The 16,760-nt window shown below is 44.6% G+C and overlaps 1 protein-coding gene across 1 annotated transcript in view; it reads right to left on the bottom strand.

The window, feature by feature from the left end:
* Nucleotides 1-16,760, bottom strand: part of Abca13 (ATP binding cassette subfamily A member 13) — a 436,683-nt gene that overhangs the window by 362,821 nt on the left and 57,102 nt on the right. Inside the window, exons 8-10 of the mRNA XM_028891010.2 lie at nt 14,823-14,956; nt 10,808-10,972; nt 9,195-9,394 (exon numbers count right to left, since the gene is read on the bottom strand). Of these exons, the coding sequence (XP_028746843.1) occupies nt 9,195-9,394; nt 10,808-10,972; nt 14,823-14,956 (499 nt within the window). The remainder of the gene's footprint in view (nt 1-9,194; nt 9,395-10,807; nt 10,973-14,822; nt 14,957-16,760) is intronic.

Genomic DNA, 16,760 nt, shown 5'->3' on the forward strand with positions numbered 1-16,760 from the left:
AAGGAATAAAAGTGGCATAAAAGACCCGTCAAAGGAATCCTACATAGGCTAAGTTAAGAGTCTCTAAGATCAAAGGAAGAAAAAAAAAACCTGTAAGACTGCTTGACACCTCCAATGCCTGAGGGGTCGGGCTAACTAGGCAGAAAGAGCACTCAACCCGGGGCCTGCTGTAAGAAAAATTCTTTTTAAGATGTTTGCCTTGAAAGCCTGGCAGAAAAACCACTGCGAACTGAATCTCTAGCAATACCCACCTGCCTCTGCCTTCCTGCTTGGGGAGCTGGGGTTACAAGAAGAGGCAGAGGCCCAACGGATGCTCTGTCTTAAAATTTGTATGGAAGGATGATGTGTGGCTCAAAAGAATGCAGGAAGTAATGCAGCTTAAAAAGTAAAGAGGAAAATAATCTGCGAACTGAGACTAAGAAAAAGCTGAAATGGAAACCAGTGTGGGAGAGTGAAAAGCCACAGTGAGGAGGGCTGCACAGAGCAGCCAGCCCCCAGGCTCTCTGCATCGTCACGGGAGCATACAGCATCTTCAACCAGGAAAAGGATGGCCAGATGAAGATGAACAATGTGGCTACTAGGAGCCCAAGCACGACACTCCCCGGCCTGAATCCTGGGTGCACCTGCACTGCTTCTCTGTATCTGGACTTTTTCAGACCTGCTCCACCTGGCCTCCTCAGAGCATCTCACCAGTGTTGGGTAAAGTACAAGTGTGACAAATAGTGGCTTCTGTTCTACAGCCACTGTTGGATTCCATCACTGCAGAGAGGGTCCTGGTGGTGTTTCTCCTATAAGGAATCAGCAGGAAGGAGAAACTATGCCCAGTCTATCATCCTGGATGTACCGCCTCTCTCTACCCAGCCTGAACGCTAGCTTCTTAAACAGAGCCTTCCAAGGGATGAAGCAAGGACAGATGGCTCACTTTCTAAGACACTCTAGGTGCTGAGAATCAAGTAGATGGGCTCATGGAAAGAATGCAAAAGGGGGAGACAAATGTGTCTTCTTTTCCTCTCCAAGTGGAAAAGACCACCCACCATGTGGTATGGAATCTGAATCTGGGCTGCTTCAAGCTCTGACAATCAAGGGATTTCTAGGACCACATCTGTAAGCAAAGAGCTCTATGTGTGTCTGACAAGTCAGGCTTGCTGGAGTGCGTAAGAATACCCTACAAATCCATGTTGCCAGGATCTTTGCTATGCATCAGAGCCCAGATGAAGTGCTCCCAGGACCCAGCTGCCCAACTTGGCAGGAATAGACAGCATCTCAAGAAAGAGAGAGTCTGCAGTGACTTCAGAGGAAGATGTGAAAGATTGGCTATGGAGACAATGGATTAAAAAACAAGTGCGATTTCCTGGGCCAATTCTTGGGATCAGAGACAATCAGTTTCCTGCCAAGGCTGAATGAGAATCTTAAAGAAGCCTGGCAGCAAGTGGCTGCTCGATTTAATACAAGTGCATATACTAAGACACAAACAAAGTTTAAACAGAGATGAGAGGTATTGCTGAAGCAGTGGCAAAAGTCCCTAAACACCCAAGAGTGCTGCAGGGACCAAACAGAAGAGTGGTCAGTCAGAATCATGACAGGTGAGAAAGAACACCGGAGAGAGAGTGGCCAGAGTTTCAACCACACATATCCACGTTGAGGTGGGACTCCATGAGGAAGAGAAGGGGAGGAGAAGAGGAGTGGAAGAGGAGAAGGAGGAGAGGAAAAAAGGAGAAGAGGAAGAGGAAGAAGAGGAGGAAGAGGAGGAGGAAAAGGGATCAGAGAGGAAGAAGAGAAAACTCCACCAACAGTGGAATTAATGAAAGGGATTATGAAGTCTTGAAGGTTGTATAAGGGACATTTGACATCCATGTAAGAAAATCAGTGGGTCTGTGAAGAGGAGAAAGATGGAGGAAGGTTTAGGAGAAGGAAGCAGAGACAGATTCGGATGTTAGTGGAAGAAGTGGGAATACCCTTCACTGAGCGTGGGCATTGTCTGCATAGGGGCCTCTCTGTCCATCAGAGCAGTTTAGCAATGCTGGCAGGCTAACCTTTCTGTAGAGTGAAGAGATGAGGCCACTGAGCAGTGCAACATCTCCAGAAGATCACTGGTTTAGGAACTAGGTAAAGCCTTAGAGACTGTCTGGTGGCCATTGCCAGATAGCATGGCTGAGGCCCCAGGGAAGCTGACAGAAGGGCCAGAATGACACAAGTGATGGATCTGCTTGTTGCCCAGACAGCCATGAGGGGGGGGGGCAATTCTGCATTAGGTGTAGCACTGGTGGTGTCTGAATGGAAAAGGAGATTCCTCGGGCCGATTGCATTGTGCGCTCAGCAGTAGATAGCAAAGGCAGGGTCAAACCCTAAACCTGACTACGCAGAGAGGTTGGCTGTGGCTTGGTGGACAGCACATAGTGAAACCTTCAGCTTCCCTAATCTGAATGAACCAAGGACCAAGTGGACCTTCCTTGGATTTCATTCTTGTGTGTCAGAGTACAGTCAAGACCCTGGGCTGAAGTGTCGGGAGGCCTTTGGGGTCACCCTGAGGTGACTTACTATAGTCTGTTTACTGATGCCCATTATGTAACTGTTGGTCCCTTAGATTTCCCAAACAAACCAACCGGACAGTTTTCAAGATCACAATACAGTGCCCTGTGCCTGAAGCTACTGACATCCCTGCCCTTTGTCCTTCTCTCTTTCAGGGCACCCCTGTGTTATTATCCCTAGCCACTTCTGGAGTCACATGACCACACGTGCAGTCAGCAGTCAGGCAAAATGCTTAGTCACTCCAGGGCCTTGCGTCCTACGTAATCCGTGCGCAGCGTGGTCACGTAATCTATGCGTAAGTGTGGCATAGCTATGTAAACCCATATGCGCATGCGCAAGGTGACCTACAAAAGCAGGCTCCACCTGCTCCCTACTCTGTCTCCACCAGTTTCTCTTGGGTAGGCCTACTCACATCTATCCTTTCCCTTCTCTAATAAAAACTCTTATAGTGGGTTCTGTTGTACCTCCTGTTTTCTTTCGCCAGGTAAATAAAGTCAGTAAATAAATAACACTGGTGCCCTGACAAAACAGCCTTTCCTGGCACACCTGTACCAGGATCCTGAACCGAGGTTGGTTCATCTACAACTACCCACTTGCCATCTGCCCAGCCGCCAGATCAATCCACACAACAGCTACTTTGATTGGTGAGTTTTCCCTTTACCAGTCAGTGTAAACACTTCCCTGGACCCGTGGGAATGACTATTGATCGTCTGTCTGGTGTCCCTCTGATGTCCTTGAAAGTGGGGGTACCCCCATCCATAGTCTTTATCAGCTACGGTCAGCCGCCATCGCTGACTATCACACACACACACACACACACACACACACACACACACACACACACTCCGCCATTCCCCACGACTGTGGTCTGAAGCCTCATTTTCATTGGTTTCTCGTCTCTTGGACTTTTATCCTTCAGGTTACCACCCTGACCCTCGCTCTTTGTTTGACAGAACACTGAGTGACTTGTGCCATTCTTAATTGACCCTTGCTTAATTAACTCTGGGATGCCTGAGATATTGTAGCATTGGATCTCGTTTATTTTTTTCTTTTTTCTCTCTGCCACAGCCATGGGGAATAAGGCCTCCAATCCCATAAATCCCACTTCTAAAAGGTATCTCCTCTGGGATACCTTTTAGAAACTTCAAACCTTTCAGCTTAATGCCTTACTTACAAACTTTTAAGTGTATCTGCCTCTGCACTAAAAAAAATGGCCTAAATATCCTGCACAATAAAAATGGCCACCTAAGGACTCCTTGGACCCCAATATTTTATGGGAGCTATCTAACTTCTGTCAGCAAATGGGTGAATGGAAAGAGTTACCATATAGCCAAGCTTTCTTCTATCTCAGCTCCACACCCTCTCTTTGATTCGTATTCACCAGCCTACATGCTCCTAGCAACCCGAACCAGAGGAACCTCTCACTACTGCTTTAGACCCTGCTAATGAACCACTGCCTTTCCAACCTCTCGCTCCTTCCTCTCCTCCAGCGACTGTTCCTTCAGCTCCTCCAGCCCCTTCCTCCTCTCTGCTACCAGGCCACTCCCACCGCCAGACTCTGGCTCCCACCTTTCCTCCTCCTGTCATGCATCCTCAAGCTGCTAAGGAACCCCACCCCAGTCAAACCAACCCAGTGACCGTCCTCCCTTTGGGAGAGGTAGCCAGGGTGGATGGACTAGTTAAGGTACATGTCCCTTTCTCATTAGCAGAACTGTCTCAGATAGGAAAAAAAAAAAAAAACTGGGTTCTTATACATCTAATTCTACCTCTTTTATTAAAGAATTCCAGTATATCACCCAATCCTATAATCTCACCTTTCAGGATATATACATGATCCTAACTAACAACCTGCTTCCTGAGGAGGGCAGAGGAGTTTGGGAACTGGCTAGGATACATGCAAGACTAACACAGCACATCCTCCCAGAGCTCAGGAAGTTCCCGATCGGGATCCATGGTGGGGTTATAACACCTCAGATGGCTCTCTAGCTAGGGATCAGTTTATGACCTGCCTCCTAGCAGGTCTTCATACGGCTGCCCTCAAACCAATAAACTATGAAAAGCTTTGAGACATAGCAGGACAGACAAGAAAATCGGTATCAATTTTCACTTACAAAGGCCCTCTTACAGTTTACTAATCTAGATCCTGAGAGCCCAGGGGGCAGACAGCTCCTCATGACCCATTTCTTTTTGCAGCGCTTCCCTGACATTAGGTCCAAGATTAAGCATCTAGAGAGAGGACCTCCGACCCCACAGGCAGAAGCCTTAGCACTGGCTTTTAAGGTGTACCATGGGAGAGATAAGAAAGCCCATAAACAGAAATACCAAATGCTGGCCAAGGCCATCCGACTGGTTGCAGTGACTGCCCAAGAACACCTAGGGACTTGTTTTCAATGTAGTCTAGAAGGTCACTGGGCTTATATTTACCCTGCCCCATATGGGCCTCCTGGTCTGTGTCCAAAGTGTCACCAAGAGGGCCATTGATCAGTTTACTGCCCCCATGCATCTCATGGCATGGGAACATCAAATGCAGACCACCCTCCAGCCGACCTTCTAGGTTTGGCCATGGACAAACGAACTTCTAGTCTTGGCCATGGATGATTAAAGGTGCCCAGGCTCTAACCTGACAACTGTCATCTCTCACAGGGAGCCTCGGGTAGCCATTACAATATCGGGATAATCGATTTCCTTCCTCATTAACACTGGGACCGCTTACTCTGTCCTGAAGGAGCTTTGGGGACCCATATCTCCTTCTAATCTCCCTATTGTCAGGGTAGGGAGACAGCTTTACCTACCTCATCAGACTCCAACACTTAATTGTATTTTCAGGGGTATTTTTGGTCATGCCAACTTTCCCTGTGCTCTTAGCAGGAAGAGAATTTTTAGCCAAGGTAGAAGCTTCCATTTCATTTGCTTCCCCCACTTGCCTGACCCCAGACTCACCAGAGCTCCTCTTTTCCTCCTCGTAGCCACCCACCCCACTAGCTCTAGCATGTCATTTCCTTTGCCAGCCCAAGTCGGGGACACCCAAAACCCTTCCGTTGCTAGGCACCATTCCCCCATGGTTATCCAGTTACAGGACCCTACCCAGTATATCACCCACGCTCAGAACCCACTCTCATTCCAGAGCCTCGGGGGACTTAAACCTATCATCTCTGACCTTCTAAGAAAAAAGCTCTTTTGCCCAACCTTTTCTCCTTTTAACACCCCCACAGTTGCAGTTAAGAAGTCTAATGGAACCTACTGCTCATTAACTCTGCAGTGGTCCCACTCTATTCTGTGGTCCCCAATCCTTATACACTCCTCTCCACTATCCCCTCAGGAACCTCCCATTTCTCAGTTCTGGATCTCAAGGATGCTTTCTTCTCTATTCCTCTCAAATATCTTCGTCTTCACCTGGACTGACCCTGACACTCACCTGTCCATGCAGCTGATCTGGACTGTCTTACCACAGGGATTCAGACATAGCCCACAACTATCTGGTCAGGCCCTAGCCTCTGACTTACTCTTTTGTGTTTCCCTGACTCTAAAGGCATAGAGTACATAATTGACATTCTACTCTGCAGCATATCATTACAAGTTAGCCAAACTAACACCTCTGTGCTCCTAAATTTTGTGTCTAGCTGGGGTTATAGAATCTCACCTTCCAAAGTCCAGCTGTCCACTCCTTGGATCACCTGTTTGGGTCTAAGCATTACCACAAATCACAAGGCTATTACTTTAGATAAAAAGCACCTAATCCAGTCACTTGCAGTCCTGTATGCTAAACAGGAGATTCTATCGTTTCTAGGAATAGCTGGCTTCCTGAGTCCCATCTTTTTCTCTCCTTGCTCGCCCTTTATATGAGGCAGCTCTTGGCTCCCCACATGAACCCCTCCTTTACCCCATTACTTAAACCCCCCAGAGGCACCAACAGACTCTCCTCCAGGCCCCAGCACTTCATTTCCCAGACCTAACCTGTCCTTTCTATGTAACAGAAAGAGAGGGCCCTTGGGGCCCTAGGGCACCAGCTGGGACCCTCCTTTGCACCTGTGGCATACCTGTCAAAAAACCAGACCTCACCACTCGGGGATGGGCACCTTACATTCGTGTTTTAGCAGCTGCTGAGCTCCTTATTTGTGAATCAAAAAACTAACCTTTAGTTCACCCACCACTATCTTCTCCCACCACAACCTGTCCCATCCCTTAACTTATAAAAGCTTACCTCCTTCCCGGGTTCTTTCTCTCCAAGTGGCACCAGTGGAAGATGCCACACTTACTTTCCAAACTTGCCCACCCCTTAGTATCTCAGATCTTCTCCTTCAACTTAATTTTGACTATTCCCCATCTCATTTCTGCACTGAAACCCTAGAGGAACTATTGCCCCATCCTTCACACATACAGGAGGGCACATTGCCTCAGGCCACTTATACCTGGTCCACAGATGGCAGCTCCTTTTTACATGAGGGGACCCACAAAGCAGGCTATGTCATAGTGTCAGATACTGGGGTGGCTGAAGCACAGGCACTACCTGCCCACACTACTAACCAACAGGCTGAACTAATAGCTCTCACCTGTGCCTCCCAATTGGCACAGGGACAATTCCTAAATGTTTGCACAGACTCCAAATATGCTTTTCATTTCACATCCTCCTGTCCCACGCTGCTATCTGGCAAGAGCATGGGCTTCTTATAGCAAAAGGAGGATCAATACCTAACTTAGGCCAAACAATGGCCATGCTAAAGGCCGTGTTTGCAGTATCCATCTTTCTATATCCTTTGTGGCACTGCTACCCACAGTCCTAATACCACATGGCCCAGGGCATCTCCTCAGTGGGAGACAAGACCCTCAATAAAAAAAAAAAAAAACCTACATCCTAAGTGGACTCTAGAAAATGTGAGAGAGCTTAAGACATTTAGAGTTAGTCTTCACTATGCAATCATAACAACAATATAGCCTCATATACTTATGATACTGTGGTACCATATGCATTCCACAAAGCCAAAAGCTCTGTATTTGAACAAAATATTGTGGTTTAAACAAGCTTTTTGTTTTTAGGTTTTTTTTGAGACAGGGTTTCTCTGTATAGCTTTGTGCCTTTCCTGGATCTTGCTCTGAAGACCAGGTTGGCCTCTGCCTCCCAATTGCTGGGATTAAAGGCGTGTGCCACCACCACCCGGCTTAAACAAGCTTTTTAGAGACAATAAGAAATCTGTTTTCTTCTGAGGAAAGCATTATTCCCAGAGGCTAATAGGATTCACATTATTACAAACTGCTACACACACCACCACCACCACCACCACCACCACCACCACACACTATACATATATATACATACACATATGCATACACTTACACACAAAGAGATACATACACATTCACAAAGACACAGATGCACACACCATACATATACAACTACACATATCACACAAACACACACACACATATATATACATATATATACATCATACATATACAACACACAAACACATATATCACATACATATGCATACAACCCATATGTACATCAACATATATATAGAGAGAGACACACACACACAGTCAAAGTGGAGTGCATTGGTCCTGGAACAGAAAACTGAGTTGTGAAGCCATCACTAAGTACATCTCAGACACAAGTACATCTGTGGTTGAACTAGCAAACAGGGTTGTAGTTATGGCCTGGCCCCACACATGCCCATGCAAGCTGATCTTTAAAACAATGTTAACTTCTGTAGACTTTTTGTACAGTAAGTCCTTCTCCCAGATGACCCAGAAACAGTTTATTTTTGTCTAGCACTGATCAGAATTCCTACCTAGCAAATACCCTTCTCAGCCCCCCTACTGTTTAAAACACTGAAGACATTGCCACTGTGTAAAACCTTAATGAACATTCCAGAAGGCTGGAACTTGTGCTTTCCTATGTTTCAGCATTGTGTATATATAACATTAGTTACCCCTCCCCAACAACAACAACAGTCAACTTCTTTGTTCCTGACCAGGTTGGTTTTATCCTGTAGATCCACAGCACCTAAAAACACACTAAGACAAAATACCCAGTTTTATAAGAGAAGCGACTATTTGGGTAAATTAATCTTGGTTATATTAAAAATGAGAAAATCCAAGTTCCACCTTTTCCACTGCGAAGGTATTACTGAGCCTGTGTGAATATTTCAGCTCCATACAATCCTTAACTAGGAATATAGGATGCACTTCATGGGAAAACAGGTCTAATGTGTATGTGTTCATTTTAGGCAAAGACATCAACCTGAAATTCAGGAAACTGACACCTTCTCCAATGTGATTATACTCTTGTAAGATTGCTTTGTTTGGTTGGTTGGTTTTGGTTTGGTTTGGTTAGTTATTTTTTTAGAAAGGACTATTGTCACCGAGGCTGGGATGAACTCCTGAGCCCAAAAGAGCTCATGCCCCTGAGTGCTGGGACAAGAGGTGTGTGCTACCACAACCAGGCAGCACTTTAGACTGCTTTACATATTCACATTCATGTCCAGATGACTGCACAGGTCTCCCGGGGTGATCCACAATAAAAGTCTCAGGTTTCCATGTACTACCTTAGAATCCATGTCTAGCTATGGTTTTACAGGATTTGTTTCTAACAGCATCATTGTACATTCCTACAATGTCAACGTGATCAAGCCTACTCAGTGACAAAAGACATACAGATGCCTTACATCTGTGGAAGCAGATGGCTTTCTTCAGGGCCATCCGCTGCCAAGCTGTCACTCAGGATGATTAGGGCAGTGTGCAGGACTTCCACCACCTTCCGTGGTTCACTTCCCTGTTTAAACTGTTCCCTAAGGGCCACCAGACTGTGACTGACACCTGCAAACAGGTTCTGCAGCAGATGACCCTGCTGCCACTGGTCAAACACCTGCAAATTTAGAAACAAAAATAGATTATCAATCCTATTAGAAATACTGTGCTTAAGAAATAGTAACAGGGGGAGGAGGATAAAAAAATGTAGATAGCATCAGGAGTGAGTAGAAAATTTCTTAATAAAGAAAAATAAATTTTTTTAAAAAAGGAATAGTAACAGACCATTAGAAAGGACAAGATTTTTTAATTTCTGATCAATTAAAATATCTATTACAATTGTATTATGATTTCATGTCTACTCAAAAATTAAAGATTATGAATGTCAACAAGGAACACACAGCTTATTTATTATTCCCCTTATTCTTTTTCTCATTCCTCCAAGAGAAACAAGAAAAGAAAAAAGAAGAGAAAACCTATGCATTTCCTTTAAAAAGATCTAACTTGAAAACTGAACTAGCACATTGAGGACGGTTTGAATGAAATTAAACATTTTAAAATGTATTCTGTCATTAATAAGCACTCTCTGAGTGCCACTTTGTGGCAGATCTAGGGATAGATACTACAGGCAGCTAGTCATCGTGTTACACAAGTGTCTCCTGCCCAGATCAGACAGTGAGTACATGCATGAAGGAAAGGCAGGTAGACTGATGAAGACTTGACTAGCAGCCCAGATTAACCCTTTAATGGTGTTAATTAACCCTTCAGTACTATCTCTTGGCCACTTTGGTGATGGAGAAGTTACTCTCTAACAAGTGAACAGTCATGCATATTTTTCTGAAGATTTTTTTTTTAACCCACTACTTGATAGTCTTCCCTTTTATCAGTTATGTGTGTTTGGAAGGGAAAAAGACTTTATCGGGGTGAGTTTTCCAAGGCAAAAGGGATGCAAGTGGATATGCTATTTGACAAAGAGTGGGTAGTGCTGTGGTGGGAATGTGGCCTGCTAGTGCCTATGTATCTCAAGGAATAGAGCTGTTAGCTGGCCAGGGCCACTGTAAGCTCTGGAGGCTACCAACTTTCTATTTATCAGGGTATTCTGCTATCCACCAACATCTTTGATATAGCCCCCAACACACACTTCTCCCCTTATGCCTGGAGACAGCTGAATGCCTTTAAATCACAGTCATTGTTTTTGCCCTTTTCAAGGAAAAAAACAGAAGGCATGAGGCAAAACTAATGCTTGCATGGCATTTAAAGTGGCACAAGGAATCTCACATGCCAGAAACACAGCATGGATCTAGAGATCTCTTAGCTAACAAGTGTGTATGTGTGCCTAGGTCACATGCTTTTGGTGGCTTAGGGCTGAGAGTTTGATGAGTTAAGGCCATTGGATGCATGTGAGAGTAGGTCACATGACCAGATGTAGAGGCCCTAAGGTCTTTCCCAGGAAAAGTCACGGAATCACATAGTGAATGACATGAGGGGGAAAGACCTGGTGCACTCAGAGCATCCAGGCTCACAACAGCACCTGTCCGTAGAGTTTCAGCCAGCTGACTGCATGGAGGATATAGTTCTTGACTCCTGACCACTTGGGGTGACAGTCTACCCGGTAGCCCTTGCTCTCAGCTTCATCCTCAGAAGTGTTGGACAAGATGGAGCATATCATCCTCTCCAAGAAGCTGTGTGTAGGAATCTGGAAATAACATGAAAAATACTTAGAAGTAAAGTAGTTTTTCCTATAATGTTTTTCTTTCAAAATAATACCTCAGTCTTGCTGGAATCAAAGCTCATGCATTCATCTGAAGAATGCTAAGTGTCACTCGATGCCTGTGCTATTTGTCCTGAGGGGAGGCCTCTATACTTAAGGGAAAAAAATGGATCCTACAGGGGGAGCTGTTGTTTCTCCAGGAGGAAGACACATGGTTGAGTCAAACATTGCTCATCCTCATTCTCCCACCAAAAGCCATCATGGGCCAAACCAAGTCAAGCTGATACTTTGAACTAACAGCAGTGCTTTGACAAGAACACTGTCTTTTCTAGTTATCAAAAACTGGCAAAATAAGGAAGATCAACATTGAATCCTGGTTAGACACTGCTTTACCATTTTGAACCAATTCTCTTTTGTGTATTACTTCTCTACAGCTACTCTACACACATGTGTGGCAAAAGGAGCTGTGTCCACTTACTGGATTCTTACAATAACTGCAGTGTCATCAGAAGTTCTGTTGATGGTTGCCTATGGTGGGAATGGTTTCATCGCCTGAAAATGCCTACATGGAAGCCATCACCCAGAAGGCAACATTGTGAGGAAGGGGAGCCTCTTGGGACCTCTATAGTTTGGAACTGGTATTCTCCAGAGGACCATGGGGTATTATTAGGAGGTGACCTTTAGGAGGTGAGGCATAGTAAGGAAAAATCAGATCATCTGGGGTATTGGGACCCTGCTCCTTCTTCTGTCTTTGTTTCTAAGCCACCATGAAGTAAACAGCGTCTTCCACCATGTGCTTGCCACCATGATGTGCCACCTCACTGAAAACCCCCAGCACTGGGACTAAGGGACCCATGACACCCCTGAAACTGAGCCAAATAAACCTTTCTTCTACTAAGGTGATCAAAATCTCAGTTGCTATAGTAATGAAAAAATGATTAGCATGGGGCCGATGAGCTCATGAGGAAGGAGCTGTTGTCACTGGACTAATGCTTCTTGTATAAAGGAAGAACTTGATGAGCTTGTCAACCCTCCCTCAGACAATGTGAAGGCACAGTGAGAAGTCACTGTCTTAGAACTAGAGAGTGGACTTTAACCAGACAGCCAGTCTCCTGGTACTCAGCCTCAGACTTTCAGCCTCCAGAGTTATGAGAAAGGAGTTCCTGGAGCATACATCCCTCAAGCCATGGCACTTCAACAACAAACTGGACTAAGACAATGGCCACGATCAAGGAACAATAAAGTGTCTTTGCTCATCCCACACTTTCCTTTAGGACTCATGAAAATTATTCACTTGTGACTATCAAAACTTCAGAGCCCCTTGCGTCTTTGTTTTTGGTTGTTGTTTTTTTCTAACTGAAAGTAATATCAAGGTCATGCATCCTGTTAGAAAGATAAGGCCTTGCCCCTGTCTAGACGCTCAGTCTGTGAGAGTAGCACGTGCAGACAGCAAGTTCCCTTTGACAGGCCCTATCACAGAGACTGAAGAGATCATGGGAACACCGAGGCTGGAGCAAGGTCATGGGGACTCCTAGCACATGGAACTCAATCAATCATTTTGTGGAGGCAGAAAAAGGTGGTGATGGGGTGCACTTTTGTATAGGGGCAGTGTGTGGTGAGGTTCCCCAAAGGCATGAGAAATGGAGGGACATAAGTCAGGCCTGTACTGGAGAGGACCTGAAGACATGAACAGGTGACAGACATTCATGAGTTTTTTTTCCAAAAGTGGGAAGCAGATTCACCAACCCTGAGGCTTCCCATCCTAACCCCTAGGATCTATGAATATAATCTTTCCAGATGGTAGACAAAAAGCCTAACTCTGCTGGGCTTTTTGGGTTGACATAACCCAAGAGTCTGGAAGCTGGAAGTCTGAGAATCTTCTTGGCCTCTGATGAGGGCCTTATTCTTCATCAGAACATGGCAGGAAGTATGGCATGGCCATAAAGGGTGAGTGTAGCACTGAGGTCTCTTCCTCGACTAATAAAGCCACCAGTGTTATCATGAGTTAACCACCCCATTGCTGTGGGATGTTCTGTATGGCAAATGTGTTGCTCTGATTGGTCAATAAATAAAACACTGAATGGCCCGTGGCTAGGCAGGAAGTATAAGTGGAACTAACAGAGAGGAGAAAAGAAAGAACAGGAAGGCAGAAGGAGTCACTGCCAGCCACCGCCAGGATAAGCAGCATGTAAAGATGCCGGTAAGCCACGAGCCATGTGGCAAGGTATAGATTTGTAGAAATGGATTAATTTAAGCTATAAGAACAGTTAGCAAGAAGCCTGCCAGGGCCATACAGTTTGTAAGCAATATAAGTCTCTGTGTTTACTTGGTTGGGTCTGAGTGGCTGTGGGACTGGTGGGTGACAAAGATTGTCCTGACTGTGGGCAAGGCAGGAAAACTCTAGCTACACCCCATGACTTCATCTGGTCTTAGTTACTTCACAATGGGTCTACCTCCAAAAACTATTAACAAATTCATGAGTTGGGTTTTCAAAAACTTTGGGGTGGGGGAGTGTATTCAAAGCATGGCTAATATGTCAGGGAAGGGTACTTACTCACAGGGACATGGAAAATCATGGTAAGTTAAATCCCACCCTTAGTACATGAGTACCTTCCAAGACTCCAAAAGGAGATAATGGGTCTTCACTTAACATACAAGAAAAATCCTAAAGACATAGGTGGAGTCTGAGAGAAGGAGTTCGTGGACCTAAGGTGCAGATATGTGTTCTTGCAAAGCAGAAGGGCTTCCAAATTGTCTAGGGCCATGGAAGAGGGCTCTGCAGACAAAAGACACCCCCAGAGCCTCAGTAATACCCATGTGAACTATGTTCTAAGGATGGGCTAATCCACCCCTTTATTTTAATCTAGTTTAGAAACTAGGGCTCAGTTTTGGCTAGCCCATCTCCTCTCATGTTCATTTTGTTGTTGTTGTTGTTGTTTTGGTTTGGTTTTTAGTTTTGTTGTTGTTGTTTTTCTTCGCCTGGAGAATCCCCCATATATCTGCTCCCACTGAGACTTACTTTCTTGCTTAGAACCATGCTCACAGGTCTAGTTGGTGGACATCACATCTCCACCAGGCCTGGCCTGGCTCCTCCTACTGATGGTTCCCAGAGTAATCAAGTTCGTATCCCTACTAAAGTGCATCTGACTGCTGAGATAAAATGATAAGGAATGAATGGGGCATCTTGCCAGTGGTGGCACATGACTTTAATCCCAGTACTTAGGAAGCAGAGGCAGGTGGATCTCTGTGAGTTCGAGGCCAGTTTGATAAATAAAGCAAGTTCCAAGACAGCCAGGGTGGTTACACAAAGAAACCCTGTCTTGAAAACAACAAACAAACAAACAAAGAAAAGAAAGAATAAGAAAAAAGAAAGGGACATCTCTATGGGTTGCTCTACTTAAGGAGTTGAGGAGCACTCATTCTCCTTCCTGGCCACCATCTCCCACTGCTACCCAACGGGTCCCAGTGATACACAGTTGTCCCTCCATGTCTATGGAGCACGGATGCCAGGATCCTCCAAAGATTTCAAAACCCACAGATGCCAAATTCTCTTATTCAAAATGGTGTGGTATTTGCATGAGACCTGAAAACGTCTGCCTAGATATATTTTAACTCCTTTCCAGGCAACTTAAAATGGCTAACATGGTGAGATTGCTCTGTAGGCAGTCACTCTGCAGTGTGGGTTAGAGAGTAATGACAAGGAAATAGGCAGAACATATTCATGTTTTATCTAAAACTTTGGGTCTGCAGTTGTATGTGAGATGCAGATTTGGGGGTCACTATATTGTGATTCTAAGGATGCCCAATGCCATGAGAAGAAGGTAAGTAGGCATACCTCTTTCAGATCAGCTGAATAATTCAGGATATGTTCCATCTGAAGGTCATTGAAACCAAACTGGGACTTGAGATCAGAGTGGACTTTCTGTGGATCCCACACCACATTCTGCAGGGACAGGTGGTAAACGGACTCTGTGAACATAGATGATTTATGTATTGGTTATTTTGATATTCAGATATGCCTATAGTAATAAAGAAAACAATATTCTATCTCTAAGTAGATAGAAAATTAAACTTAATACCACTAAATATCATTTGTGGATAAAAACAATGGCTGGAGAGGTGGTTCAAAAGTTAAGGGTGTTTACTGCTGTTACAGAGGACAGTCTCAGTTCTGAGCACCCACATGTTGACTCACAACTACCTGTAGGGGTGGTTGTCTGTGCTTTACCCTGAAGCACTGCCCCTAGCAGTCAGCCAGTAACTGCTAGGTACCCGCCCTCCCCCGGGTATGGCCGATGGGGGACCCCCTAAGACCTGGAATACACATGTGCTCGATCTCTAGGCTACCTCATGGTCTTGGATGCTGGATGCTAATACTGCAGACCAAGGCAGAGTTCTCCAGAGAACCACATTGGACCGTGCCCCACCCCTTCTGGATCCTGCGACCAACTCCCTTATACATATTGTGAGTTAACCCAGAATAAAGCACTTTTGACTACCAGACAGACTCCATGTAATTGCCACTTTAACTACCTGAACTCCAATTCCATAGGTTCTGATGACTTCTTGCCTCCATGAGCACCTAAGTGCACATGAAACACATAAACTCAAGTTTATACACAGATGTGTGCACACGAACACACATGTAGAATAAATAAATAAATTTAAAGAAGACTAAACAAAAGTTAGTAACAGTCCTTACCCCTCATGTGCAGAGTACACATCGCAAGGTCCCTAGTAGATGCCTGAAACCGTGAATAACAAAACCCTGGATATTGCAAAAATTTTTGCCCATATGTACCCATGATAAACTTTAATTTATAAACTAGGCATAGCAAAACATTAAAGCAACTAGTAATATGCCTCAGTAAAATTGCCAGGGTCACTGCCCTTAGCATTTGAAGGCTACTATTGAGTAAAATAAAGGTTACTTGAACAAAAGCACTGCCATGCCATGACAGCTGGTCTGATAACCAAAAGTACTATTGGCTGCTAAATGACTAATGTGTAGGCGATGTACACAGTGTGGATATGGGAGAGAAGTGTAATTCCTGCTCAAGGCAAATGGAAGAAGAAAGAGTAAGATTTCATCTCATTACTCAGAAGGTCATGCATTTTAAAATATGTGGATTCAGGCTGGAGAAATGACTCAGAAATTTAGGGTGTTTTCTGCTCTTGCAATGAACAGGGAGTTCAGCTCCCAGAATCCACATTGGATGATTCACAGCTGCCTGTACCTCCAGCTCTGAGGAATGCAATGCCTTTTTCCAGCCTTTATGGGTACCTGCACACACATGCTTACATACACAGAAACACATACACATAGGTAAAAAAAAATTTTTAAAGAAATCTTTAGAATTTTTAAATTGCTTATTTTGCTAATTTTTAAAATTATCTACTTACTATTTGTGGACTGCAGCTGACTGTGGGTAACTAAAATCATACACAAGGGAGAAATAGTGTTCTGGATACCAGAAGTGTAGTGAGTGTCTCAAGGCCCCCACATAAGTGATGATACAGTTCCAAGGATGAACTGAAAGTACATTTCCAGAGCTTTGTAAAATTCAGACCAATGAAGCCAGTAATTTCACATCTAGTCTAAAATGCTATCTCAAGGGGCTCGACCAAATGGAAGTTAATGTACAGCAGTAGTTTTACACTGGCTTCATACTAGTTAAATATTGAAAACCAGCTAACCATAGCATCAAGGAGAAGGACTTGATATCAAATAGTCTAAAACGACCTTAAAGCCCTATTCTAAAGGTTCAAGCCA

The sequence above is a fragment of the Peromyscus leucopus genome, chromosome 10 (assembly GCF_004664715.2).
Source record: "Peromyscus leucopus breed LL Stock chromosome 10, UCI_PerLeu_2.1, whole genome shotgun sequence".
NCBI lineage: Eukaryota > Metazoa > Chordata > Mammalia > Rodentia > Cricetidae > Peromyscus > Peromyscus leucopus.